The sequence below is a fragment of the Porites lutea genome, chromosome 5, assembly GCF_958299795.1.
Source record: "Porites lutea chromosome 5, jaPorLute2.1, whole genome shotgun sequence".
NCBI lineage: Eukaryota > Metazoa > Cnidaria > Anthozoa > Scleractinia > Poritidae > Porites > Porites lutea.
The window spans coordinates 1,417,680-1,444,662 of NC_133205.1; the positions used below are offsets into that span (position 1 = coordinate 1,417,680).

Here is a 26,983-nt window from a genome sequence, read left to right on the forward strand (position 1 = left end):
GCGAAACATCCGGGTTCTCAGCAGTTCCGGGGCTTCGATCCAATCATATTCTCCTTTACTTGACTGCAGTCCATTCTTGTTACCAGTCCCTAGTAGACGGTTCGGAATTTGGGGCCAAACAGAAGAAGAGGAAGACTAACGGCAAAAAAGACTGGCCCGGCGAATGTGTTGAGGAGAATAAGCAGACCTGAAATTTAAATCGAAAAGGTGAACATTTGTTAGAGCAATAGAATGGCTATATTACTTGTCACTAGAATGAAAGAAACTTGAGCCAAAAAAAAAAACATGTTAGTTTAGTCTCGGGATAAGAAAAGAGTCCGAAGTTGTATTCTCTCCTCTTTTAACAGGGCTGTCAAAAGTAACGAGCACACGGTAATTAATCTCAGCATTAAGAGTATGATTCCGTCTCTGAAGTCAATTCGGCCTTGGTTTAACTATAACGTGGTGTAATTTGTAGGAAATCTCACAGCTTTGCCGGAGCATGTTAGAATACCGCTCTCTGACTAACCTGGTAAAACGATATTTTCCATATCTCCTGGAAAGCCAATAAAAGCAGCCTCGAACCGTATAGAGGGTATTGTAGCCTGGTGTCCTGTGCAGTAGAAGTAATATGACGCGAGGAAGTGCCACAGGACAACTACGCTCCACGAGGGATCTGATAAAGCAGCATTGAGTAAACAATTAGGGTTGATGACTTCACTTTTACAATTGAAATAGGCGGTGTTTGCAAACTTGATGACATCACTATGTATGAACAAGGAATAAAGGAAGACAAGTACCGGAGTCGAAACGTCCAGATCTAAACCGGGCTGCATATAATTTATCTTATCAGAAAGAAAGTATGTCCCACCAAGTCGCCGTTTGAGTCAAACGCGCCAAAAATTTTTAGGTCATTCATTAATACATTGCATTTCTTTTTAATTTCTTTAAATACAACGCAAATCTTCGACGTCAAAAAGACAGTCTTTGGCACTTGGACAGTGTGGTCATCATGTCCGACTACGGCGACGGTTTTAGTCGAACATGGGTAATTGTAGTCGGACATTGTCTGATGGCCGACTTATATATGTAGCTCTACAAAAGAGTACTTCCGGAGAGCAGTCGAAACATTAGAAATGCGAAGGAAACTGGGGTCAAGATACGTCCCGCAACTGTTTCTGGGAATGCGCAGGTCAGCTTTTGGCCAATAAGCCATTTCCGAGTTCCAAAAAATCTCACTTTCAAAGCGAGGCTAAGTGCGAAGCTATTGATATGAAAATGATTTTTAATTATGATGCAAATAAAACTCATTTTCACAACAAACGTTTCGAACTAAGCCTCGTTTTGAAAGTGAGATTTTTTGGAACTCGGAAATGGCCTATTTTTTCCCTGTCGCTAATAATAGTTCCAGAACTGTTTGCGAAAGTTAATTCGTCCCAGTTCCCTTTTCGTTTCTTAGCGGGCATATCGTCAGAAGAGGGTGGTAGGACAAACAAACACTTCATTATTACATCGCTTCTACATGTATAACAAACTATTTTTTGAAGAAGTGACACACAAAATCTAGCGCCACTGAGCCGAAATAAGCACCGTGTGATGGCGCTGAACTAACCTGTAACACTGCCATCACTCTTTTGTGATTCAAGATCTTGCGACAGTCCATGAACTTCCAACAACAGGAGGATTTGTGCACACATCAAAGCCAAAGACAATGACATTCCATTGCCAAGTAGCATCATCAAAGGCAATAAAATAGCCAAAGATAAAACCAAGACTGCAGATGAATATACTGTTGCTAAACCGTAGACCATTGGCGTGGATTCTCCATCTCTAGTACCATCTTCAACATGATGTTTTTTGCCATCTACATCATCCATTTTCTGCTTAATCTCTCTAAATAACGCATGGATTATTTTAGAGCTATCTTCGACATTCTGCAAGGAGTCAATAGTCTCCGTCCACGAATTTTTTCTTCCTCTGAAAACGGTGTAGATACACAGTGGTGAGTACAGAAGGCATACGAATGTCACGACACATAGACAGTAGACCACCTGTGGCAGAATAATTTGCTGCCAGAGTTGAATTTCCGGCAGCAAAGAATTCATTTCCTGCGGGACAATCTGCAAAGCCCAGTGAGCGCACATCAAGAAAAAAGAGAACGGCAGAGCGTACTTCACGCACAATACCAAAAATGAAGGTCCGTTTAAGTTTCCTTGGTAACGAAGCCACTGCTGGACAGAAAGCGGGACCACGCCCGTGCAAAGTACGGTAAGTAAAAAGCGGTTACTTGACGCAGAACTTTCCTCTGTTGAAGCAGATAAGGGTTTGAGAAAATCCGAAGGCACGCAATACCATTGTTCTTCTCTACAACCTTTCAGACCTTCCGCAGTTCTAGTAATAATTTCAAAGGTTATCCATGTAAGAGACAGCCTTATAAGAAACCCATTTACACTGGGCCGCCTTGCCTCCTTTTTCCCAGACTTCTTTAAACTCTGTCTTTGCAAGAGTCTTCTGTTTTCCCACAGGCCAGATTTCCATAGACCCTGAACGCATTTAACTGTGATTAATGCCTGAATGAAGAACGCGACAATTTTGTCCTCATTCACCACAAAGCTGTTAGAAAATGAGGCAGCAAACTGAAAAACGCATAAAGCCAGTGTTAAAATGCTGTCTGCAGAAAGTCTTCTAAAGAAGCCGCCATTGTTTTCCTCTGTCTTTTTAACGATCATCCTCCGAAGAAGGACAGAAATCCCAAGTATTAATCCGGAAATAAAAAAGGTAATAATGATGATAACGACTTCACAGTTAAATGAAGTTACTACGGAGGAAATAACGAGGCTTAATAAAGAAACTATTACCAGCACTGGCAACTTCACATTTCTGTTAACCAATATCATCCCAACTGCGGTAATAGCAATAAATAACACAAAGATACCAGCATATACCAAATTCAAATCGAACTTTGCCCACAATGATTGACAGAGCGCCTTCGCCCCCGAGAGATAATCAACGAACAATTCCTCGCTAGAGGTCAATCTTTCATGAAGATGCACCAATTTTTCAATTATCCCCTCGACACCTCCAACGCGGGGCATCACGTGTTTAATTTTAGAAACGAATGAAGTTGCGTTGTTTAAGATTTTTTCGAGTTCTTTAAGTGCACTCATGGAGATTTCCGTTGAGAGCGAAGTGTACGTAGAGAGGTATCTGTGAACTTGTTTAGCATTAAGCTCAAACGCTGCAATTTTCTGAAGAAAGGAAGGGCACTATTTTGAAAGACTTTGGCATACTATATTCTCCACGTATTGAATTACAGTGGTGGTAGTCGCTTTTACCGCAAAGTACTTTAAATTCCGTATTTATTCGATTAAACGCCACGGCGTTTATTAAATTTTTAGCGTTTCCTTGTTTATACTACTACATGAGAAATTTCTGCAATTTGATTGGCTAAGAGCAGTGGTATTTCAGCTTAATTTGAAATACCCACATGTGAAAATTACAAACCTTTTACCGGTAGTAGTATAAACAAATAATAGCATGATTTGTACGTGATATTTGGCATAAATACCACTCGTGATATTTCGAAATTGTCTCAAATTTCACTCGCCTAACGGCTCGTGAAATTACGTATAACAATTTCGAAATATCACTCGTGGTATTTATGCCAAATATCACTACAAATCATGCTATTACCTATACAAATCGTTTGTAAAAATTATGTAATTTAAAGGCTCCAATGTCTCCATTATTTTTCTAGGATAGAACGGTAAATGTTTGGATGATGTAAATTACCAAGTTGTACCGGGGTTATTCTTATTCCTCGAGTAAACGCCGCATTCTTTTGATTAGGTGCGGCATTTATTGGTAATTTTGCTTCCATCTGCGGCGTTTGATCCAGGGCCGCGTTTATTTGAGGGTGGTGTTTAATCGAATAAATACGTTAGTTTCTTCTGGTTCTGTTGTATCTATACCTGGTTATGTCGTGTTTTTATGTTTTTCGGTTTTCAAATATAATAGAATCAGGTTTCCAGTTTCTCAAATTTCTACATGATCAATGAAAAGCGTCGAAAATAATTCTCGTGGATAAAACTGCATGAAATTAATTAGTTTTTTGTAGATACAATAGGTAGGAAAAAATACTGAAGTGAAGGGGAAAATTGGTCACGTGATACACAAACTTTGCCGTTTCTTGCCTCTCAACTGTCTGGTTATGCGAGCAACGCCATTGAATTCAACATTCTCACATCCACCTGAATACGCCTTGTTTACCTCCCCCAACATTTTGCATAGCCATTGTTTTCAGTTTCTCCTGGGTATCGTGCCGTCTCAAGAGAAACTGAATTAATGTTTACGTAAAATTTGGGGGGGATACGCAAGGTGTATTATGGTTAATGTAAAAAACGGTGAATGAATTACCATAAAACCAACAGTACTACAGTCCACCTTGAATTTTGTCGGCTGATTGTATTCGAACATGAGCTTAAAAGTAGTGATCTTTTTTAGTGTAGTCTTAGGACTTGGCCTTCTATATTTCTGTGGAAAATGGACGAAGAAATACAACAGGCAGCAGCCATATTACTTCGGTAAGTTTGACTTCCGCATTGTCAGTTGCATGACTTGCATCTGATCAGACTTCGGATTGTTTTAAAGCAAAGTTGCTTAAAATGATTTGTTGGCTTATCATATATTTTCTTTGTTGCTCTCATGTTCAAGATTGACCGATGCAAAAGTTGCAAGATTAGGAATTTTTTGGGATGGCCTAGGCAAAAATGAATAATATTATCTTCGCGATTTTAATAGAAAAATGTGAAAAAAAGGCATTCTTTCGTGATTCAAGCTTTCTCAAGTTCATTTTATTTTTCGAAAAATCTTAAATCTTTTAAATTGCTAGATAAACTGGAACAAGGAAAACGCATATTTATCTGCTCCGTACGTATGATCTTTCACAACACAAGATACGAAAGTGGGATTTCCCAGAAAAACTAGTTGATAATTTGTGTATTTGACGAAACATATTCTGTATATGCTGTTGCTATTAGATTTTTATCATTTTTCCTATGATTTGAATTTTCTATATGGGTAAAAATTTTGCAAATAAATAATTTCAGAACTGTTTTTTTTTTTAAATTGCGAAAAACGCGAAAGTCATACCAAGGTATGTAAATATATCAACGCGCCTCAAAGTTAAGTTTTACATGTTTGACAAGTTCGTCAAAACCTTGTTCGAATTTTACAAAAATGTTCTCTTTCGGCGCTGTGCATCGTACAATTTTTACGGAAATAGACCTCTTTAGCTTGCATGTTTTGTTTTACCAATGAGGTTTCATTGAAATTTCGCCATATTTCCGTGAATATACGGGTATGCATAATTTATGAACAAACAAAGGGGGGAATTCCCGAGACCTGCATTGGGAAAACGAAAGATACAAGTTTAAGCTTGGAGATCTATGGCAAGATTTCACAAATTAACGAGTTTTCGTCTAAGCCCTCTGCGAATTCTAGGGAATTTTTACCATTTGTTATGTAAACTGCAACACATCCTTAGATTCAGTTTAAGCGAACGACGGCGTTTCAGTGTCCATTACACACAAGATGACATCATATCAACAACTACGGTATGTTAATTTCCACTGCACAGAAGATGACGTGTCAATAACTAGTTTTGCACCAACAAAACACGAATATGTCTCGTTCTATAAGTCAAGCACCCCTTACAATTTCGAGTATACACCAAAAAGATGCATGGTAGCGTGTGAACTTCGATCCTCATTCTATTAACATATTATTACGTGTCAATTTCGATTCCAACAAGCTTCAAGAATGATAAAGGATAAGTAACACAAAAAATTACTAGGAAACCATCAAGACATGACACGAATTTTTATCGTTTACACTGTAGTAAGAAAAGCACTGGAAAAACACGACATGAAAGAAGAAAAACATGCCATGACATTCGCCGCTCTAAAGGGCAATTAAGTAGACAATGTTTACAAGTACAAGAAGTAACTTTTTTCGCTCTGAACGCGAAGTTTCTTTTGCAATATCAACTTATAAAACGTGCACATTCTTTTTAAACTACTTTAGATCTACCCAGTTACATATAGAATGCTTTTCCTCAACCTGCAAAATACTCTAATCTCTCTAATCGATTTTTGTAATGTTTAAACACAAACAGCAGCGTTTTATCACTGGTTAAAAATTCGAGGGCGAAGTGTTCCAATCCTTTGATTAAAGGAGCTGTGTCACGAAATTCTGCCAAATTAGGAAATTACATAATGCCCGATAAATAAAGGGAAGCATAAAAATAACATAACAGAAACAACAGATGCCACAGATGGGCAAAACTGAAGAAGATTGAAACGGATTGCAATTAGGGTTTTTGAAAAATGTTCAGCCTAACAGTTTTTCAAAGTTGATCCCTGCTGCTTGCAACTTCAAAAATAATGCTCAGGAGACATATTTGTTTGTCTCGGAACTCTGATTTTGTCATTTACATGTAATTTCTTTGCTTACTTAAAGTTCCATAGCGATTGAGGGCGAGTAATTAGCAAAATTAAACAAAATGAACTGGACTGCCGTGACACAGCCCTTTAAACCACAGCGAATCCAGACTCAAAACAGCCTACTCGAAGACAAATTTTGAGGATTTGTGTAAGGATGTATCGTAAAATCGATAAAACGGTTAAAATGCACATGAAACAGGCATTAAAATGTACATACATCGTAAAAAAAGTTGCGTCTGTGTTGTTTTGCTACTGCTTACGGCTCCAAAAATTAATCTGCGGTCTTTCAAAAGACTGTTGATTGTTAGCTCAAATGAATGGCGTCAGCTCATTCCCCGTTAATTATACTTTACAGATCGAGTTGGGTCCCGGCGTAAACAAAAAACATATAGTAGCAGTAAATTCCCTATCATCATCATCGGTTCAGGCCCAACAGCTTTAGGAGCCGCTCAACGTCTATATGAATCAAAAGAGGAGTTTCCAAACTTATCAGTGATCATTCTGGAACAAAATGGAAAGCCTGGGGGACTCGCGTCTTCTGAGCGAGATGAACAAGGTTTCCTCTGGGACATGGGGGGCCATGTAGTATTTTCACATTACGAGTATTTCCACGCCACCCTTGACAGTGTCATTAAGGAGTGGAATTGGATACGACGAGGTGCATATACTTTCATGAAGGGTTCCGATGACAAACGCAGATTTATTCCGTACCCAGTGCAGAATTACGTCGAGGTGATGGACAAAGTGGACCAACAGAAAATTCTGGCAGGCCTCGAAGAAGTCGCTAAACATCCAGTGAAAGAAAAACCCGCAAATTTTGACCAGTGGCTTCTACGCAACTTTGGTATCGGTCTCTGTGACGTGTTCATGAGAAAATACAACAGGAAAGTTTGGACCGTGAATACCACGGAAATGAACTCTGACTGGGTGAATGAACGAGTTGCTGTTCCAGATATTGCTAAAATCAAGCGAAAGATCGCAGAGCACGTCGATGGAACTACCACAAGAGACTTGGGGTGGGGACCAAATAAAATGTTTCGATTTCCAAGGTACAATGGAACAGGGGGCATATGGCAGGCAGTTGCTGATAGCCTTCCCCGTGAGTGGTTTAGGTACAATCACACAGTGACTGACATAGATATTAACTCAATGACTGTCACTGTTAAGTTGGGAACCGAAAGCAATAACTCCATTTACAAAATGAAGTACGCTTCACTGATATCAACTGCACCACTCGACTTGTTAGTTATTGAAATGATAAAAGGAAGGGATGGATATTTACAGGAGATGAGAAAACTAGCATCTCAGTTGGTTTATTCGCGCACACACGTGATAGGAATTGGACTAACAGGTCAACCTCCTTCGATGCTAGCAAACATGACCTGGATATATTTCCCTGATTCTGACTCGCCATTCTACAGAGTAACAGTGTTCTCAAGTTACGCAAAGGGTCACGTTCCAAAGCCTGGTCAACAGTGGTCCCTCATGTTCGAGATAGCGGAGCCAAAACATAACTCCAGCCCTGAAAAGTGGACAAAACGGCATTTAATTCAAAGTACCATTCAAGCGCTAATCGCATACGGATTTGTTAAATCACCAAAAATGATCGTTTCAAAGTATTACCGGCGGCTTGGTCATGGATACCCGGTTCCTTCGATCGCCAGGGAAATGATTCTTGAAAACGTCCAACCTTGGTTGCAATCCAAGAACATTTACTCCCGTGGTCGGTTCGGCGGCTGGCGGTACGAGGTTTCAAGTCAGGACCACTCGTTCATGCAGGGAGTGGAAGTAATCGACAAGCTGTTAAAAGGAATCCCGGAAGTAACCTACTTTTATCCAAAGCTGATTAATTCTAAGAGAAATACCGATCGAATTTGGAGAAAAAGTTTGCATGCTGAACTTTGAAATTTGAAAGTGAAACCCGCTAAGGTCGCATTTAGTCGCAAAATTAATTTTTCGGAGGCAAAACTAAGGGGTAAGCTCTCAAAGAGTACGCAGAAGCCTGCAGTAGTTGTACAAGAAAATTTGAAAAGTAAATATAAAAGCATATTAAAGAAGTTATATTTATTACAATTCCACAGGTTGAAAAAAAATTATTGTTCTTGTCGTCATCAGTCTGGCTAAGAAAGAAACATTTCATGTAAACGGTACTTAGACAAAGGCGCCTTTAAAGATCGAGAATTAAACTGTGATTTTAATGTGAAGAAAAAATGAACTATCTGTTCTTATTTTTCCACTCATCGGATGTCTCAAGTCTCTTAAACCAGCTTCGCAACGCCTGATCCACTCTGAGAACTGACAGAAAACTGGCAGCCAGCACGATTGTGGTCAACAGGAACGAGACGCCCTCAAAAACGAATCGCGGGGCGAAAATCTTCCAGACCATAAGATGACGGCGGTGCAACGCGGCAGAGCAACAGGTTCCCAAAAGCTGTAAAAAAAAAGCATCCAAGTTAAGATAAAGTACGATGAATAGATAAAGCAGCAAGACGAAGAATTTGTGCATGAACGAGAACGTGTCCGTGAATCAGTTTAGAAGTGTGTGTCGGTTTATTTGATAAAAGAATGAAGACCTTAAAGCATTCTCGCAGGTTTTCTTAAAAAGTTTCTAATATTTTCTCAGTTAGAGTTCAGTTTACTTAGGTCTTGGTCTTTGCAATCTACTGATCATGCATTCAATACATATGGATATCTAGGAACGTCTTGGTGGACGAAATTTGTTAACAAATACATACAGACTTCTTTGGAATGTTATCAGCGTAATACATCACGTACGTAGACAAACACCGAAGGCAATTTCCAGGCAAAAGTTTTAGCCGCTGATACATGAGGAATTTCGATGAGATTCTAAACCCTCGTTTGTCGAGATCTCTTTGACCGCATTACTAAGCTCGCCAAGAACTCGGTGAGTTCTCGGTTTATGTTTTGCACGGGAACTTGCCTTTTAGTTGGGAATACCAGGTAAAGTAAAGCCCGAGTAAAGCAAGCAACTGCGTACCCTCTCTAAAAAGCTTATTTACAGGGCAACCAGGGCAACGCAAGAACGTTTCGGAGTCATCTTACTGTACGGTCAAAAATTTCGTACTTCAAATGTAAGCGGAAAAGGACGCGAACTGCCCTCTACATCTAACAAAGGTTTTTACTGCGCGCTCAGTAAAGATTTCAAAGGCTACAAGATTATTAGGTTTCCTCTCACGCCATTTCATTGCTAGAAATTATTGCATTTGTCCCAAAATAATCAGGAAAGGGAACGGCTATGGGCTAGGAAGTTCTTTTCGCAGCAAGTGTGCCAAGACTGCGACAGAAACAAAGACTGGAATCTATTTTCAAAAGGGAAATATAGAACAACCTTAACGCCATTAAGCATCTGGTACATGACAATGAGGCGAAACATCCGGGTTCTCAGCAGTTCCGGGGCTTCGATCCAATCAAATTCTCCTTTACTTGACTGCTGTTCATTCTTGTTACCAGTCCCTAGTAGACGGTTCGGAATTTGGGGCCAAAACAGGAGAAGAGGAAGACTAACGGCAAAAAAGACTGGCCCGGCGAATGTGTTGAGGAGAATAAGCAGACCTGAAATTTAAATCGAAAAGGTGAACATTTGTTAGAGCAATAGAATGGCTATATTACTTGTCACTAGAATGAAAGAAACTAGAGCCAAAAAAAAAAAAACCTGTTAGTTTAGCCTCGGGATAAGAAAAGGGTTCGAAGTTGTATTCTCTCCTCTTTTAACAGGGCTGTCAAAAGTAACGAGCACACGGTAATAATTTATTAATCTCAGCATTAAGAGTATGATTCCGTCTCTAAAGTCAATTTGGCCTTGGTTTAACTATAACGTGGTGTAATTTGTAGGAAATCTCACAGCTTTGTCGGAGCATGTTAGTATACAGCTCTCTGACTAACCTGGTAAAACGATATTTTCCATATCTCCTGGAAAGCCAATAAAAGCAGCCTCGAACCGTATAGAGGGGATTGTAGCCTGGTGTCCTGTGCAGTAGAAGTAATATGACGCGAGGAAGTGCCACAGGACAACTACGCTCCACGAGGGATCTGATAAAGCAGCATTGAGTAAACAATTAGGGTTGATGACTTCACTTTTACAATTGAAGTAGGCAGTGTTTGCAAACTTGATGACATCACTATGTATGAACAAGGAATAAAGGAAGACAAGTACCGAAGTCGAAACGTCCAGATCTAAACCGGACTGCATATAATTTATGTTTTCAGAAAGAACGTATGTCCCACCAAGTCGCCGTTTGAGTCGAACGCGCCAAAAATCTTTCAGTCATACATTAATACATTTCATTTCCTTTTAATTTCTTTAAACACAACGCAAATCTTCAACGTCAAAACGACAGTCCTTGGCACTTGGACAGTGTGGTCATCATGTCCGACTACGGTGAGGGTTTTAGTCGAACATGGGTAATTGTAGTCGGACATTGTCTGAAACTTTAGAAATGCGAAGGAAACTGGGGTCGAGATGCGTCCCGCAACTGTTTCTAGGAATGCGCAGGTCAGCTTTTGGCCAATAAGCCATTTCCGAGTTCCAAAAAATCTCACTTTCAAAGCGAGGCTGAGTGCGAAGCTATTGATATGAAAATGATTTTTAATTATGATGCAAATAAAACTCGTTTTCACAACAAAGGTTTCGAACTTAGCCTCGTTTTGAAAGTGAGATTTTTTGGAACTCGGAAATGGCCTATTTTTTCCCTGTCGCTAATAATAGTTCCAGAACTCTTTGCGAAAGTTAATTCGTCCCAGTTCCCTTTTCGTTTCTAAGCGGGAAAATAGTCAGAAGAGGGTGGTAGGACAAACAAACACTTCATTAGAACATCGCTTCTTCATGTATAAGAACTATTTTGTGAAGAAGTGACACACAAAATCTAGCGCCACTGAGGCGAAATAAGCACCGTGTGATGGCGCTGAACTAACCTGGAATACTGCCATCACTCTTTTGTGATTCAAGATCTTGAGACAGTCCATGAACCTCCAACAACAGGAGGATTTGTGCACACATCAAAGCCAAAGACAATGACATTCCATTGCCAAGTAGCATCATCAAAGGCAATAAAATAGCCAAGGATAAAACCAAGACTGCAGATGAATATACTGTTGCTAAACCGTAAACCATTGGCGTGGATTCTCCATCTCTAGTACCATCTTCAACATGATGTTTTTTGCCATCTACATCATCCATTTTCTGCTTAATCTCTCTAAATAACGCATGGATTATTTTAGAGCTATCTTCGACATTCTGCAAGGAGTCAATAGTCTCCGTCCACGAATTTTTTCTTCCTCTGAAAACGGTGTAGATACACAGTGGTGAGTGCAGAAGGCATACGAATGTCAAGACACAAAGACAGTACACCACCTGTGGCAGAATGATTTGCTGCCAGAGTTGAATTTCCGGCAGCAAAGAATTCATTTCCTGCGGGACAATCTGTAAAGCCCAGTGAGCGCACATCAAGAAAAAAGAGAACGGCAGACCGTACTTCACGCACAATACCAAAAACGAAGGTCCGTTTAAGTTTCCTTGGTAACGAAGCCACTGCTGGACAGAAAGCGGGACCACGCCCGTGCAAAGTACGGTAAGTAAAAAACGGTTACTTGACGCAGAACTTTCCTCTGTTGAAGCAGATAAGGGTTTGAGAAAATCCGAAGGCTCGCAATACCATTGTTCTTCTCTACAACCTTTCAGACCTTCCGCAGTTCTAGTAATAATTTCAAAGGTTATCCATGTAAGAGACAGCCTTATAAGAAACCCATTTACACTGGGCCGCCTTGGCTCCTTTTTCCCAGACTTCTTTAAACTCTGTCTTTGCAAGAGTCTTCTGTTTTCCCACAGGCCAGATTTCCATAGGCCCTGAACGCATTTAACTGTGATTAATGCCTGAATGAAGAACGCGACAATTTTGTCCTCATTCACCACAAAGCTGTTAGAAAACGAGGCAGCAAACTGAAAAACGCATAAAGCCAGTGCTAAGATGCTGTCTGCAGAAAGTCTTCTAAAGAAGCCGCCATTGTTTTCCTCTGTCTTTTTAACGATCATCCTCCGAAGAAGGACAGAAATCCCAAGTATTAATCCCGTAATAAAAAAGGTAATAATAATGATGACGACTTCACAGTTAAATGAAGTTACTACGGAGGAAATAACGAGGCTTAATAAAGAAACTATCACCAGCACTGGCAACTTCACATTTCTGTTAACCAATATCATCCCAACTGCGGTAATAGCAATAAATAACACAAAGATACCAGCATATACCAAATTCAGATCGAACTTTGCCCACAATGACTGACAGAGCGCCTTCGCCCGCGAGAGATAATCAACGAACAATTCCTCGCTACAGGTCAATCTTTCATGAAGATGCACCAGTTCTTCGTCAGTTAGTTTTTCAGTTATCCCCTCGACACCTCCCACGCGGTCCATCACGTGCTTAATTTCGGAAACGAATGAAGTTGCGTTGTTTAAGATTTTTTCGAGTTCTTTAAGTGCACTCATGGAGATTTCCGTTGAGAGCGAAGTGTACGTAGAGAGATATCTGTGAACTTGTTTAGCATTAAGCTCAAAGGCTGCGATTCTCTGTAGAAAGTTTAGGACTTCTCGTAATTTTGAACGGTTGAGGTGGTTTGTTGAAAGAGCTTCAGAGATCACTGCATCTTCGTGACAAAAAAGATCCGGTATAATTGTCCCTAAGCTACCAAAAGGAATTGGAAGGCCAAGAAGCAGAGAGAAGGTTGGGACTAGGTCGATTTGAGAGACACTTGTGGTTCTTTTCTAAGCATAACAAAGGAAGATAAAAACACATACAGTTATGGAAATGATGGTTCAAAGGAAAAAAAAGGAATAGAAGTGTATGCCTGCTTTCTATGAAATACCCATCATACAGTAGCCTTGATTATGGCTCCTGCCTTTGTGCTACTTCACCTCGCACTAAGAGCCTTTGCCTTTTCCGTGTAAGAGAAATTGCCACTTGCATGCGACCGCTTGAATCTTGCATGAATGAGCAACGCTTTTTGTGTGTAACAACCCAAATATACAGCCTCTTTCCATGCTGGCTGGGCTCTAAACCTCTGAAGGAACATCAGCTGTGAGCCAACATAAAATTCTAATGTGAAGTTTGTTTGTTTGTTTTTAAATCACGTATGAGCCAAATATTGCCATTGCCTGTGAACTAATGTGGCATTTGATGGGTGGATGATGGATAAATTTTGAAATCAACTTAGCTTTTAGTCATAAAAAGATAGTTATTTAACCAATTGTACACTTACCCATTTCATGTTGCAAGTGACAAGGGGCTTGGGTGAGTAGACAAATAGAGCAGCATCCACCTCATCATTACTGTCACCACCATGGTCACCAGTACGTGTCATACCATGGTCACCCATCAAAAACAACACTGTATCTTCATCCAGTGTTTCAATCACATCACTGCAACATAAGTAAGTAATCATGTAGTAAAAAAAAAAATTATTACCTTTGGTGTTTTAGCTCAGTTACAAGAATGTAGTAAAAGATTATGAAAAGCTTCAAGGGAACACAATATCAAACATTTTTTCCTCAAAAGTGACAGAAAAATTGACACTGTCTGTCCATTTGTTAAGATGTGTTTGCTGAGCTGTAAGGTAGTTATGAAGACAAAACACAAAAAATCTCAAGAAAGGATGTCTAATAAAAGGTCATAGTAATGATAACAATAACTTACGATGAAAGAAAGTTAGTACCTGGCCAATGACCATAAATGAGCCAATAGTTAGCCCATGCGTTTTTGAGCCACCATTACTATTCAGTTACTTGTACAGCATACAATCCAAATGAACTTTTAGCCACACCCACAAAACAACATTTTGGTGACTTTTAAGGAGCGTTTTGTTGACTTCTCAGACAGGCATCCCAGTCACATTTAAAGGGAATTCCTACAAAGCTTCTACATGAATGTATTTAAGCCTTCCTAAACACCTTACAAAGTTTTATGAGCCCACGGCTTATAAGTGGCAGTTTACAGTATATCACAAGGTATTAATGAATGAGCTGAAAAACTTGTTGTTTTTAACACTACATACACTGTACCGTAATATGGTGTCCATCTGAGTAAGCTTAGAGGCCATTTCAGGGTGATTGGGACCATATTTGTGCCCACAATGGTCAACACCAAGAAAGTGTCCGATCAGCACATCCCAGTCTTTTGACTTTAGTTCTGGAATCAAATGTGCAATGACTCCATTGTCTACTGTGTGTAGATCCATGACATTAAATGATGGGAATGGATAGGACTTGTGGAACAAGCCAGGGAATAGACTTTCCCAAGTGTCGTCACCCATAAAGGTTATGTTTTTCTGCAAAGATTTCAGCTGAGAAATAATGTGGTCTTCCGTGATATTTGAGCTGGCAAAGTTTCTTCCAGCATCTACAAATGTGGGTAGACTTCCTGAAAAAGATGTTGTGGGAGATAAATTTCGCGACAGTTCACCACAGCTGGTTTAATTATAATTATTTTTTTACCCTTCTAGCCATGTAGCCTCCATTAGATTTGAGAACAGGCCACCCAATCTAGAACTCAGAGAGTCATGACTTTGAATCTATCTGGAGCTTTGAAATTTTTCTGAGCTTTCTGCTATTAGATTTCTCTTTCTTCTAAAAAATAGTTTGTTAAAGTACCTGCTGTAGTCTGGGCCTTGCACTATAGAATTTATCAATAACAGAATGAATGAATGAATGAACGAATGAACAAACAAACGAATGGCTGAATGACTGAATGAATGAATGGATGAAATAAAGAGAACAAAGAAAATGGAAACATTCTGAGTCTGTTGAACCTATAAATCTTTTTATGCCTCCGTTTTCTTAAATTTCATTTCCAGGAAATTTTGGCTGCTCCTCTTGGCTGCTTTAATTTTGTCTCGAACTCTCGATTCCACAGATGGTAAAAACCGTCCTTAGGAGGTCAGCTGTTTCCCTGGCTAGTATTGTCGTTTAAAAAAACACAAGTATAAACCGCTTATTTTTTCCATGTCCTGTCCTACTTGTAACAGCTTATTATATGGTCCAACTAAAAGAGCCCTAGGTATCTCACCAGTTGTGATTCCCTTCAGCCGCTGCATTGTAGTGGTCGGAGGATCAGCGACAAACCGGAAGAGCGCTCCATGTTCAGGTTTTTTCTCCAACACTTCATGAATGACTTTCAACTTGTTACGGTACGGTAGAGGCTCTTGTTCGTCTAACGTCTCACTATATACCGTAAAATCGTAGCGTAAGGCATCGATGATCAGGATCACGGCCTTTTCGTATCTCTTCTTAAGCCAGCATCCGTCAGCATCACCGGAATATTGTATATCACAGAGCAAGTTAGGGGTCTCCTTGCACTGGCTGTATTCGTTGATAACCAGTCGCTTGAGAAGAAAACCGCGCGTGAAGAGAAAAATTCCCGCAACATAGAGAAACGAGACAAAAGAGAATAAAGCCAAAAGTTTTAGCCCGTAACCCATTTCGTGATCACGAATTTTTCAATATTGTAACCTCAAAACTCATGCTTGTCCGCCATGATGGATTTATTGCGCGGTGGCTAAGCTACTGCTCAGGTCCTCTCCACTATGTTTGGGAACGAGGTTGGCACCATTTTGAAAGATGGCGTCCGAGAACGTCGAACTGATTGAAAGTGATTCTCCTTTCTTTCCCTCTGGTTCTGCTATTCCACAGACAATTCTGGAAGATCTCTGTAGGTAAGTAGAAGCTACGTGATATTATAAATTATTTGATATTCTTGATTTTCACCCTTTGCTTTCTCTGCCTCTCCAGTCGATTTTTGATCAACATCCCGGAAGAAGAGAGAAAGGACATCGTTCGATTGTGTTTTCAGATCGAAACAGCCCATTGGTTTTATGTAGACTTCCACAGACAGGAGCAGCCAGATCTTCCGCCTTGCGGCCTTAAAGATTTTACCAACATCAATATCCTTTTATTAAATTTACTTTGCGTCAATGTATGATCGATCGTGACAATTTGTAGTAATCAAACGCGATATATAAAATCTGATGGACAATTTGTTTTGCCTGTAGCGTTTTTCCGTATAAAGTTCATGATTAAGTTACTGATTTAGTGACAGGATTACTGACTCTCTGGACTCTTGGCCAAACTAACTGGCAAAGACGACCAGAAAGATCGGACTTTATTTCTAACTCAATCGATCCTTTGTTATATATTTAGTGACTTGCAATTGAATGGCTGGGATTTCTGAGGTTCAGCTTCAAACTCATCAGTGTGCATGTCTCGTTCAAGCCTTAATTTCCCCAGAAATTTTTTTCATTGTATGTGTTTTCTCATTAGGGTAATAATTATGATGATTGTCCCTCATGTAGTTAAAAATTTCCTTAACCTGATTACTTTTTCGACAGTTTCCTTTTCTTAATAAAACTGGAGAAGACATAGATGAAGTGTTTGAAAACTGGAAGAAGTATAAATACAGTGTCCCTGTCTATGGAGCAATTTTATTAAACCAAAATTTAGATAAGGTGAACATTAGTGAAGTACAGATACGTTACAGAAGATATTGTCATTCTGTCCTTATGTACTTTCTTGTATGAGTAATAAGTGTCTTACAGAACCTTATGAAGCTATGGAAGAATGAAATAATAGATTTTAAGGAAAAAAGAAAATGCAAAAAAAAGGAAGTAGTGGAAGAAGAAAAAAACTTAGCTGGGACTCAAACCCAGGATCTATAGTGTGTTAGGAGACAGCTATGCTATCACGGTACGAAAACCTTGCTACTTAGAATTGTCTAACGTATGCTATAGAACCCATACATGTCTAGAAATCCTGCAAAAACATATCATTTGAGCCAAGTCAATCCACTTTCTGGTCACTATCTGACCCTGAATACACAAAAACTGACAAAAACGGTGTTTTCAAGGGGAGTACCATGCTTTTGCTAATGGTAAATTACAACATCTGAATCTTGATCATCCTGTTTTGTTTGTCGTTTTTTGTCGCTAGGCAACTTGTGGACACGAAAGCTTCTTGAATTAAGTCAACTTTAGATCCCAGCGCATCAAGCTATCCTCGTATGACATGAATTCTGAGAGATTTATAAACTTACAGTGACTATGCTTGGCCCTTCAGACCTTCTTTCATGATTAATAATTGTGTGATACAGATCTGTACGGTGTTTGTTTTAGTGTGTTTTAGTGCAGCCATTCATGTCCCGGACCAGCTGGGGTTTTCCAAAGGGAAAAGTCAACAAGGATGAAAGTGCATTTGACTGTGCTGTTAGAGAGGTGAGAGGTCAACATATACACTGTACATCCTTTAAGTCTTAGGCACTCTCAACACTCTTACTGTGATTCAAAAGACCAAAACACCACAAATGTTTCTGGAATGTTTTTGTACTGCAACTGTACATTAATTTATTATTCATGTGTTTAAAACTTGCTTTGCAGGTCTTAGAGGAGACAGGATTTGACATGTCATTTTTTGCTGACCCGGATGCATATCTTGAACACAACTTTCAGGACCATCAGGTGATAAAACATAAGATCCTAATGCTAACGACATGCATGTACACTGTAACTGCTTGCGTGCCAAGTCTATTGCAGGCTTGTGACTACAACATACTTTGTACTATTATATCAATTGTTGAGGTACATGTACTCTAGAATTCCAATGTAACAGTGCCTGTTAAGTAAGCCAAATAGCCTCTTTTTAATATTTTGGATAGCAATTAGGGACGTTTCCCTATATGCTATCCAAAAGATAATGCCCTATTGGTCCTTTTTATTTACCTGTAACAGAGTGACCCATACTCTCATCTGTGATCATAAATTGTTACCCGTGATTTTCCTGTGTCTCTATACCAGGTCGCCTGCCTTAGACAAACACCTTGCAGTGTTCTGCAGAAATTTAATCACTTTTTAGTGGTCTGATCACTTTCTTTAGAACTGTTCAACTTGACTCGCCCTGGGCACATAATTTGTTGTTTAGAAACATAAATGTTAATGACTACAGTGGAACAGCCATACATTTCCTTATAAAAAACCGCGGTTAATGCGGTCACTCATTAATACGGCCACATTTTAAAACCCCAAACAGTAGAATCTCTTATAATTTCACCCTGTTAATATGGTCTTGTTCGAAGCTTAGAAAATTAAAATGCCTGTGACGTGTCAATTTTATTAACCTAGTACTCTGAGCCTGTTCTTGTACTGTTTTTAGACTACAGTACACATGAAGTGCACTTGTTGCGATTTTAAAGCCGAATTTTAAAAGTGTTTTATGTACTGAAGGAAAATTTTTAGTAGTTTTTTTCAATTACTGTATGCGATATCTACATTCCGGTTGTCTATTAATGAGAACAGTTGTTCAAGAAATGCAAATGCGATGTACGGTGTATTTGTCATTACGGCCCTCAGGTCATGAAATTTGAGCCAGCCCTGAGAATATAGCCACTACGTTAATACAGACAATTTTATTGACCCATTGGTGACCATATAAGCGGGGTTCCACTGTACATGCATGTTGTGGATTCTAAACTCAATAAATGGTTATTTTTCCATACATTGCAGCTGAAGAGGAAGTAAACTTTTCATTATGTATCCGTAATTATTTTCCCCTTAGGTTAGACTTTACATTGTCCCTGGTGTTCCTGAGAAAACAGTGTTCCAACCACAAACAAGAGGAGAAATTAAGGTGAAAATAGATGTCATAAAGTTGTCATTAACATATATTTACCTATCATCAAACAACTTAGGGGCGGATCCAGGGGAGGGGCCCTGAGGGGCCTGGGCCACCCCTTATTTTTGGACCAAACTGAGGCCCAAAGGGCCAAAAAAATTTTTCTGGGACACCCCCCCCCCCCCCCCCCAACCCCCCTTATCTCAAAGTCTGGATCCGGCCCTGCAGTTGACTAGATTGATATAGACATTATATAATACAATGTATATTGCACTTTGTATGATTCCAGATATACTGGAAAAAGAAAACTTTCAATTTTTCTTTTTCAAAAAGCTGTAAAATCATTAGTTACTTGCCATTTTCAGATTCTCTTGTTTCCCTTAAGAAGATTGTGATTAGGGGCGGTTGTCATATTGTGGGTGGTAGCCAAACCACACATAGCTTGATTAAAGCATTTTGAGTACTTGCCCTTCATCAGAAATTGATTTTGTCTGGCAAGGAGCTTGTGCTCCAAATAAATGTCAGCTTTTCAATCCCCTTACAGAGGTAAATGAATTTTATCACGTCAGTTGATAAATCCAAATTTTACTGTTTCACTCTTCTACAAACACAGCTCCACATTTTTTTTTTCTCGTAGTATGTATACCCTTTCTTAGATCATTAAGGCAGACCAAAATGTTATTAAGCAGTTTATAATACACATTGTTTTATCACTCTTTTGTGCAGTACTTTTCTTCAGTGATTTATTAATAAATGTCCTACACTGGTTTGCCTGCTTTACAGAGTATAGAGTGGTTTTATATTGGTGACCTTCCAAGCCACAAGAAAGACACAATTAGTCGGGAGAACTTAGGATTGAATCCCAATGCTTTTTTCATGGTGATGCCATTTGTTAAGTAAGTGGATCTTTAAGGATGGTAAATTAGAGGGGGTGGGGTGTGGTCGTGAGCTAGTTTCTTGTCCTTTTTGGCTTGTCTTTTTTCCACCTCTTCTCCTCTTCATGCCAAAACAAACTTCAAACTTGAGAAACAAATTATGATAAGAAAAGTACGCAACAAATACATGTACTGCGGGAGTTGTAAATTAGCCGCTTTTCCCGAATAAGCGTTGCCATCAAATAAGCGTCCGCATAAACTTTCACGAAGTCCTTCGTAGTCGTGCGCTTTCTCGACTGAATCGCCCGCTTGAGTCCCTTTGCCACCTCACTTTTGCTCGCTGGCTTCGTTTGCTTTAGGATTCCTGACGAACTCTTACCCCGTATTACTTGTAAAAAAAAAAATGGTTGACTTGGTGAAAGTCTTGCGTCCACACTGATATGTTGGAATATTAAATGACCACTGCATTGCTCTTTTGAGTAAATTTGGAAGCCAGAGAGAATATTTTGACCTAGGTTTTACTAAACGCGACTGAAGGCTGCTCTAGATTAGGCTACAACCAGTGATAATGCTGTGAGGTCCCATTGTAGGGGATTAAAGAAGTGGATTTCAGCGACACGACAACAACAAACAAACCCATCCTCGGAGCCAAATACTATGGAATCAACAGGAAATAAACAGCTTCAAAAACTTTTAGCTAAAGAGGAGCAACGCTTAGAGCAGGAACAGAAGAGAGCGGCCCTCGAAAGAAGGCGAAAACAACAACAGGATCGGTTCCAACTTCAACACGAACTTAATCATCCCCTGCGACAATCTCACACGCAGCAGAGGTCAAAGATATTCAAAGGTAGGCCACCTCCTCAGAATGTGTGTATAGTGTTCTTTTAACCCTCTGTCCTTTTGTCTTGCGTTGCTGTTGGTTGATTTTAAGTCGAGCTTGTCTTTTTTCACTTTCCTCATTTTAATCGCGGGATTAGCTCATTTGGTACTGAGCGAGAGCGAGCCGTGACTGCAAAGTGTAAGGTCGAGGTTTGGATCCTCGGGCCGGCCAATACTTAGTGTCTTAAAATAACTGAGAGTGAAGGTACTGCTTTTGCTCTGCAAACAGCTAGACCTTCGCGTGGCTCGGATAACCACGTAAAATGGTGGTCCCGTCGTAAAAGTAATAATTTCAATTATTAGTGCGGCTTTGGAGAAAAATACATTGACCCCCCCCCCCCCCCCCCAAAAAAAAGGTTTTTTTATCGCTTGGCCAGGTTGACCACAAGTCTTATATGATAAGATAGGGTAAGCAGCGGAGGGTCTCTTTTTCTCTTTTTGTCTTTTTAGATTATCAGTCGTTGAAGGAAGCAGAATTAGGGCATAGAGTCTCTCCAGTTATGAAGGACCGGGACGACAAGCCGATGTACAAGATATTACAACGACCTGCGGAGGAAGCAGTTAACGAGAAATCATTTAATCCAATACAACAGCTGTTGTCTGGTAAACTGGGCTATGGTCCCATCACGCCAACTCAGCCCCCTACACCCATGGGCGTATCCACTTCTTACGAGCCCACGCATCATCCTTATTTCCACCCGCAAGGTATTATTGGTATCAGCCCAGAGCATGCGTCACCACGTGTTACCCCTTCGACCCCGCCTTCATCTTTGCGTCATAAACAACGGACCGCGACCCCATCAGAACATAGCTGGGAAGATAAGGAGTTCCAGTTCACTTCTCCGGCATTCTTAAATTTTAAGTTCGATAGGAAGTCTATTTTAGCTTGTCTACCCACGTAGCAGTTAACAGAGGCAAGTTACCCACTCAACACGGCAAGAATTCAGGTCATGCTTGACTGAGTGGCTCGGTGGTATTATGAGTGACGTTAACGACACACATCTAGGAATGAGTCAGTCCTGGTGACGTCAGTCTCAGCTTGATTGAAACCGTTCCGAAGCCTACTGGCTTTGTAGTAAGCACGACAGAGTAAAGGTTTTGTTTAAAAACAGCAAAACAACTCTTCTTAGACGATATAATCTTTTTAAACTGTTGTTGCAGGCTTTAAATCTAGATCTTGTATTCAGCTCATTTTACGGTTTTATTTTGCAACTTTTGTGAGATTGCAAGAATTTTCCCTTTGCCTAATCTATCCAAAATGTGCACTTGTAGTTTTTACTTCATTCATATTTCCGTGAGAATGTTTTAAAGAATTAAGCATAAGTACATTTTTCTGCAACGCTCGAATGGTGTAAAAAGAAAACTTTTAAAGAAAAAACTGGGAAGTCGGAACTTCCTAGAATGACCTGATTATAGTATGATGCATTTGGATAAAAAAAAGTTGCCTTTTTCGGTCAGCGAAACCACCCAAAAGGCAATCGTCAACTCAAGAGTTTCTTTAGCAAGAAAAAGTTCTCTCGTATATTAACTACCATTTTAAGACTTGGCAATAATTTAGTGCTAGTAGTTAGCTATTTGGGCGATTTCTCCTTAGTTTTATTTTCTTTTAGACTGTAATATAAGAGGTTTTCAAGCTTCAAAAGTAATAGACGATTATAGAATTATTACAAGCCTCTGTTTTAATACGAGAGTAACTGCAAAGCCTTTGATATGACAATGACTTCTTATTCTCATGAAGATAAGACTCATTTTCATATTTGGCCTCATTTTGAAAAGGAGGTTATTTAAGTCTGGGAGATGGCCTATTCCCTGAATCAATAAATGATTTGCCAGAAATAGTGTCTGTAAGGGTGATAAAGTTTATGACTGTTGCCCAAGAAGAACCAAGTGTGTCTTCTTTCCAGAGACTCTGCCTTAAGAAAAGAAAATAGGAAACTTGAACTGATGTAGCCTGCAAACACAGCTGTTTCTCCTTGCTCCTCGACGCTAGAGTGTTTCGCCAGGAGGAAAGTCTGCGCCTAAGCCACAGAAATTCCATACTGATGACGTGAATCGATGTTTACATCAGTAAATCCGGTAGTCATGGGGTTTCAAATGCAAATTTGTTTGATTATATGTATCTCCTTGTCGATTATGGTAAAGTTTTGTGTTCTACTGCGAACGAGCTCCAGTAAAACTCAGATACTTTTTCTAAAGAATAATATATTCCAGGAATATTGACTGCCTTGTAGTAGATTTATCACGTTTACGACCCTGTTTACATTTGACCTTTCTGGCCTTTTGTCTTTTGTTTGTCATTCGTAAACAATAGGTAAAACAATATTACTACCAATCAATATTATTACCAATCAGAGCTCCTGACCAGATTCAAGACAGAATTCACGTCATCAGTATGGAATTTTTGTTGTTGAGGCGCAGACGTTCCTCCTGGCGAAACGTCCTCAGCAACGAGAAGCGAGAAGAAACGGCTCTATTCACAGGCTAGAACTGATGTAATCAAAGTCAATTGTATGAACTTTAGACTTCAGAAGGCCATTCTCGGCTTTCATACATTTTATAGAGGTAGGAATTCAATATAGATTTGCATTGATCTTTTGAGACCAGCAACAGGGAGGTCTCATATCCAAAGAAAGGTTGGACTGTCAACAACAATTTGAAAGTGAACGCGGGGAGTGATGGGTGCCAGCGTCCTTTGCTGGGGAGCAAACTTTCCAGACTCTTACCGAATAAACTAAAGTCTTTTGAACTTCTTTTTAAAGTTTTACCTGCCGTATGTTTAAGCTTGCTACTTTCAAATACTTTGCAAAGTAGGATCGCTGTAGAGTTCTTGAGTCGAGCACTTTTTGTTGTTGTCAGCTGTTTCTCTTTTTTAGTGGAGGGGGGGGAGGGGTGTGGGGGTGAAAGAAAACAGGATAATAGAGTGGTTGGAGGCTTGATTGCGATATGCCTTGTTTTACAGGAATTTGGGTTTTTCTTTCTACTCTTTTCTAATCCTAGAATCCCCTTATTAAAGCTGCCATATATCAGGAGCCTGTGGGCTCCTGCATATATACAAAACTCGTGAGCTTGGGCTGTCTGTGGTTTCCGTTGTTGTTTTTTTTCTGCCATAAAATACTGGGAGGCCTGGTGCCTAGTCGCCATTTTGGATCGACCGCGTCGTTCCGCGTTGCGTTCCGCGATAGGGGCTTCTAAGAGCTTCTAAATCCTCTGTTGTAAATCGAATGTTTTCTACGATAGGATGGAATTGATGCAGCTTAGTCATTACGATTTAAAAGGTAGGCAAATGTATTATTAAAGCGATGAAGGTTGATCTATTTCCTCAACCACGGAACGCTCGAGAGAGATAAACATCAGCTGATAACAATAATTTGAGCTTAGATAGCAGCTTTTATAAACATACGTTTTGAGCCCAGGTAATCGTAAAAGATGCATTAAAGCTTATCGCTTTAAACCAGGAAAAAACAAATCACGCTCGACAGGTTTTCTTTGCTTCTGATTTCTCCCTGATTTGATCATCTTTAGTCCTGATTGGCCAAAGATTGTAATTATGAGCAAATCACTGTTGACTCTCTACAGCTTTAACATATAAGTTTATAAGCTTACTGGCTCCTCAGAGAAGGAAAATTCACATAGAAAAAGTATTCAGAATCTTGGGACACAGCTAATGAATGTTTATAGGACGAAAAAGTGCACACATAGTTGCACATTTCAAAAAGTTTGTTTACTCTTCCAGCCATCAAAACACTCCAGTACTGAGAGGCAAATCATAATCTATTGCAGTGTCAGGGGCGCTTGTTTAAATATTTAACAAAACAAGTATTATCAGTAACGTTTGTTCATCATTTTTTTTGTAATTTCAAAGATACGAGCTTAAAAGGATTTGCTCATAGCAGCAGTAAACATGGAAGGAGCTTAAACCCGACCATCAGCAGCATACATGTATGATTATGGAGACAAATTCTGAAAAAAGAAAAACTTTAAAAGGTAATTATAGAGGAGAATCATTCTTGTGTATTTTAATACATCCCAGTGAGAGATACTTAAAATTATCTCTCACTGGGATATGTAGCTAAGGAAAAGCAAAGCAGGTTTTTTTGTTATTTAAGCTGCCCAATTCTTTTACTCAGCTCTTGAAATTAGCAGCCAACCACCTCTTAGTTACACCCTTGTATCATATAAGTATTTCCTCAATTTAGTTTTTGCAGTGAACCTCATCTCTATCAAGTAGCTCCATTTTTCTCCCAGAACCCTATTGGACTATTTTTATTGTCTTTGTGAATATTTAATAACCACTCCTAAAAAGGCAAAAAAAAATGTTGTCCGTTGAAGTGTGATTAAAAAATTCTTGTTAATTTGATATATATCCTAACTCACTATCACTGGTTTTAATATGATGTCAACGAAAATAGGATTACTGATCCTCCTGAGTTTTTACTTTCATGAAGTATTAGAGCAGCTAAAAACTTATTTTCAGACAAATTTTTACTTGCAAAACGTTCTTCATTTTGTGGTACACTACTCTTGAATATATAAACCTTTGCATGGCATTTACATGGCGGCTGAGAGCTGCCATATAGGTGAGAAAAGTGATTTATTTTGAGGCATTTTGCTAACTGAACAGTCATTGTATTAGAAAAAGTATTACTTTAACATTTATGAGTTCCTTCAGAGATTGAATTCCTGCTTTCATTGCAAAGCAAAGCATGACAGATGTTTCTTTTGGTTTCTGGCTGCCATGTTAGTGCCCATCTGGATGGGCACCAACATTGCATCTCCATGCAAAGCTCTATATATTTGGAAGAATCATTTCTCTGAATATCTTGCATATGAAAAATAAAATTGCACTGACCTGAATCTCGGCAAGGATCTGAGGATATTTATCTCCTTTCATTTCCCAGATTCTGGACTCTCTATGAACAGTTCTGACTTTTATTTTTGATGGCGTTACAGTGAAAACCAGCAATTATTTAATAACAGTAATGAATTGTCAAGGATGAGTGGACACCCTTGGAGCATGAAAAAGGTGTCCATAACTAGAGCTGGCCGTATATGGAATGCAAAAATACAGAGTTTGTTTGGAAGTTGAGAAAAACAGGGTTTTGTGAATGTGGCCATAAGCAGGGCTGTCTGCTTTTGAGAGTATCCATTAGGAGAGCTTTCACTGTAGTTTCTTTTGATACACCTTTAAGTTAGCCAGCTTTTTACAGTCATTTGTGGCCTCTACATGTACATGTGTACGGTCAGCTTATTGTCCTCATTTCTTTTCATATGTCAAACAAGCGGAGGTTAGTCTCCCTTTCAGATGTTTTTGTCTTGTTAGCAACAGGAGGAGCTTTGTGTGACAAGACAAAAACGGCTGAAAAGGAAACTTAGTAGAGGTATGCTTTGTGTAAAATTCATTGTGAAGACCTACTTACGTGTGATGTCAGAACTCTTTTGTCCTATTTCGTTCAAAGCCAGTTAATCCTGCATTCAGCCACCAAGCTTGAGCAATCTCACATTTTGCAGAATCAGTCGAGAGATAGTAAAATCCCCCATTTTGGTGAATCATTTCTCAGTTGAGCATTTCGTCTTTCCACAGCTTTAAAGCGCTCCCATTTTAGGTCCTGGTTTGAACCACTTCCAAGCTATGTCATAGCCAGAGGACCAAAGGCGGTAGCAGCTTATCAAAGAGCAAAAGAAACAGGCAAGATACTCGACAGGCGGGTGAAAGTCTTACTGATTGGTCAGGATCGTGTGGGAAAGACAAGTGTTGGGAGGTCACTCAAGGGTGAGCCCTTCAGAGCGAATGAGACGAGTACTGATGGAGTACAAATGCATACACCACTAAAGAATCCGGGAATTCAGCCATGGAAGTTCTCTGTCATGCAGCAGGAAACGACTGCATATCACCACAAATGCGCTGAGTACATTGGCAGAGAATTGTTGGCTGAAGCAAAAGCTGAGGAGACTAGAGTTTATAAAGAGTTTATCAATACTTTTCCAAGGCCAACTAAACGACCAAGACCAACAAATCGACTTCATCACGAGTCCTTGGATCTAATATTAGATCTGACAGGTATGAATTAAACATTTGTAAATAG

The 26,983-nt window shown here is 39.5% G+C and overlaps 4 protein-coding genes and 1 long non-coding RNA gene across 5 annotated transcripts; 3 read left to right on the forward strand and 2 right to left on the reverse strand.

Annotated features, from left to right (window-relative positions):
• Positions 1-1,586: 1,586 nt before the first annotated feature.
• On the reverse strand, positions 1,587-3,859 carry LOC140936771 (GPI ethanolamine phosphate transferase 3-like). The gene is made up of 2 exons (XM_073386258.1): positions 3,782-3,859; positions 1,587-3,227 (listed from the first exon to the last, which is right to left on the reverse strand). Exons 1-2 carry the CDS (start codon positions 3,857-3,859, stop codon positions 1,587-1,589), a joined length of 1,719 nt encoding a protein of 572 aa, XP_073242359.1.
• A 2,948-nt stretch (positions 3,860-6,807) lies between these two features.
• Positions 6,808-8,544, forward strand: LOC140939232 (uncharacterized). The gene has a single exon (XM_073388807.1). The coding sequence runs from the start codon at positions 7,053-7,055 to the stop codon at positions 8,385-8,387; it is 1,335 nt and encodes a 444-aa protein (XP_073244908.1). The 5' UTR covers positions 6,808-7,052; the 3' UTR covers positions 8,388-8,544.
• Positions 8,545-8,567: 23 nt separating this feature from the next.
• On the reverse strand, positions 8,568-16,094 carry LOC140939231 (GPI ethanolamine phosphate transferase 3-like). Its single transcript, XM_073388806.1, has 7 exons — positions 15,557-16,094; positions 14,554-14,911; positions 13,755-13,914; positions 11,415-13,260; positions 10,386-10,532; positions 9,832-10,055; positions 8,568-8,913 (listed from the first exon to the last, which is right to left on the reverse strand). The coding sequence occupies exons 1-7, from the start codon at positions 15,966-15,968 to the stop codon at positions 8,698-8,700; spliced, it is 3,363 nt and encodes a 1,120-aa protein (XP_073244907.1). The 5' UTR covers positions 15,969-16,094; the 3' UTR covers positions 8,568-8,697.
• Positions 16,066-22,684, forward strand: LOC140939233 (uncharacterized). The gene is made up of 9 exons (XM_073388808.1): positions 16,066-16,202; positions 16,279-16,430; positions 16,864-16,991; positions 17,655-17,753; positions 17,916-17,996; positions 19,090-19,161; positions 19,930-20,042; positions 20,612-20,868; positions 21,351-22,684. Exons 1-9 carry the CDS (start codon positions 16,108-16,110, stop codon positions 21,800-21,802), a joined length of 1,449 nt encoding a protein of 482 aa, XP_073244909.1. The 5' UTR covers positions 16,066-16,107; the 3' UTR covers positions 21,803-22,684.
• Positions 22,685-24,076: 1,392 nt separating this feature from the next.
• LOC140939143 (uncharacterized) lies at positions 24,077-26,950 on the forward strand. Its single transcript, XR_012165607.1, has 3 exons — positions 24,077-24,175; positions 24,763-24,884; positions 26,482-26,950. It is a non-coding gene; the product is annotated as an uncharacterized lncRNA (long non-coding RNA).
• The last annotated feature ends 33 nt before the right edge of the window (positions 26,951-26,983 follow it).

What these genes read in the sequence shown, in the direction of transcription:
- LOC140939232 (XM_073388807.1), top strand. Translation starts at nt 7,053, where the DNA reads ATGGGGGGCCATGTAGTATTTTCACATTACGAGTATTTCCACGCCACC.
- LOC140936771 (XM_073386258.1), bottom strand. Translation starts at nt 3,859, where the DNA reads ATGGAAGCAAAATTACCAATAAATGCCGCACCTAATCAAAAGAATGCG. An exon ending in GAGGAATAAGAATAACCCCG is followed by an intron (nt 3,228 to 3,781) that starts GTACAACTTGGT and finishes TCCTTTCTTCAG; the next exon opens with AAAATTGCAGCGTTTGAGCT.
- LOC140939231 (XM_073388806.1), bottom strand. Translation starts at nt 15,968, where the DNA reads ATGGGTTACGGGCTAAAACTTTTGGCTTTATTCTCTTTTGTCTCGTTT. An exon ending in CAGATGGACACCATATTACG is followed by an intron (nt 13,915 to 14,553) that starts GTACAGTGTATG and finishes CTTATGTTGCAG; the next exon opens with TGATGTGATTGAAACACTGG. An exon ending in GAGTGATGGCAGTATTCCAG is followed by an intron (nt 10,533 to 11,414) that starts GTTAGTTCAGCG and finishes CTGCTTTATCAG; the next exon opens with ATCCCTCGTGGAGCGTAGTT.
- LOC140939233 (XM_073388808.1), top strand. Translation starts at nt 16,108, where the DNA reads ATGGCGTCCGAGAACGTCGAACTGATTGAAAGTGATTCTCCTTTCTTT. An exon ending in ATTCTGGAAGATCTCTGTAG is followed by an intron (nt 16,203 to 16,278) that starts GTAAGTAGAAGC and finishes CTGCCTCTCCAG; the next exon opens with TCGATTTTTGATCAACATCC. An exon ending in TAAAGATTTTACCAACATCA is followed by an intron (nt 16,431 to 16,863) that starts ATATCCTTTTAT and finishes TAACCTGATTAC; the next exon opens with TTTTTCGACAGTTTCCTTTT.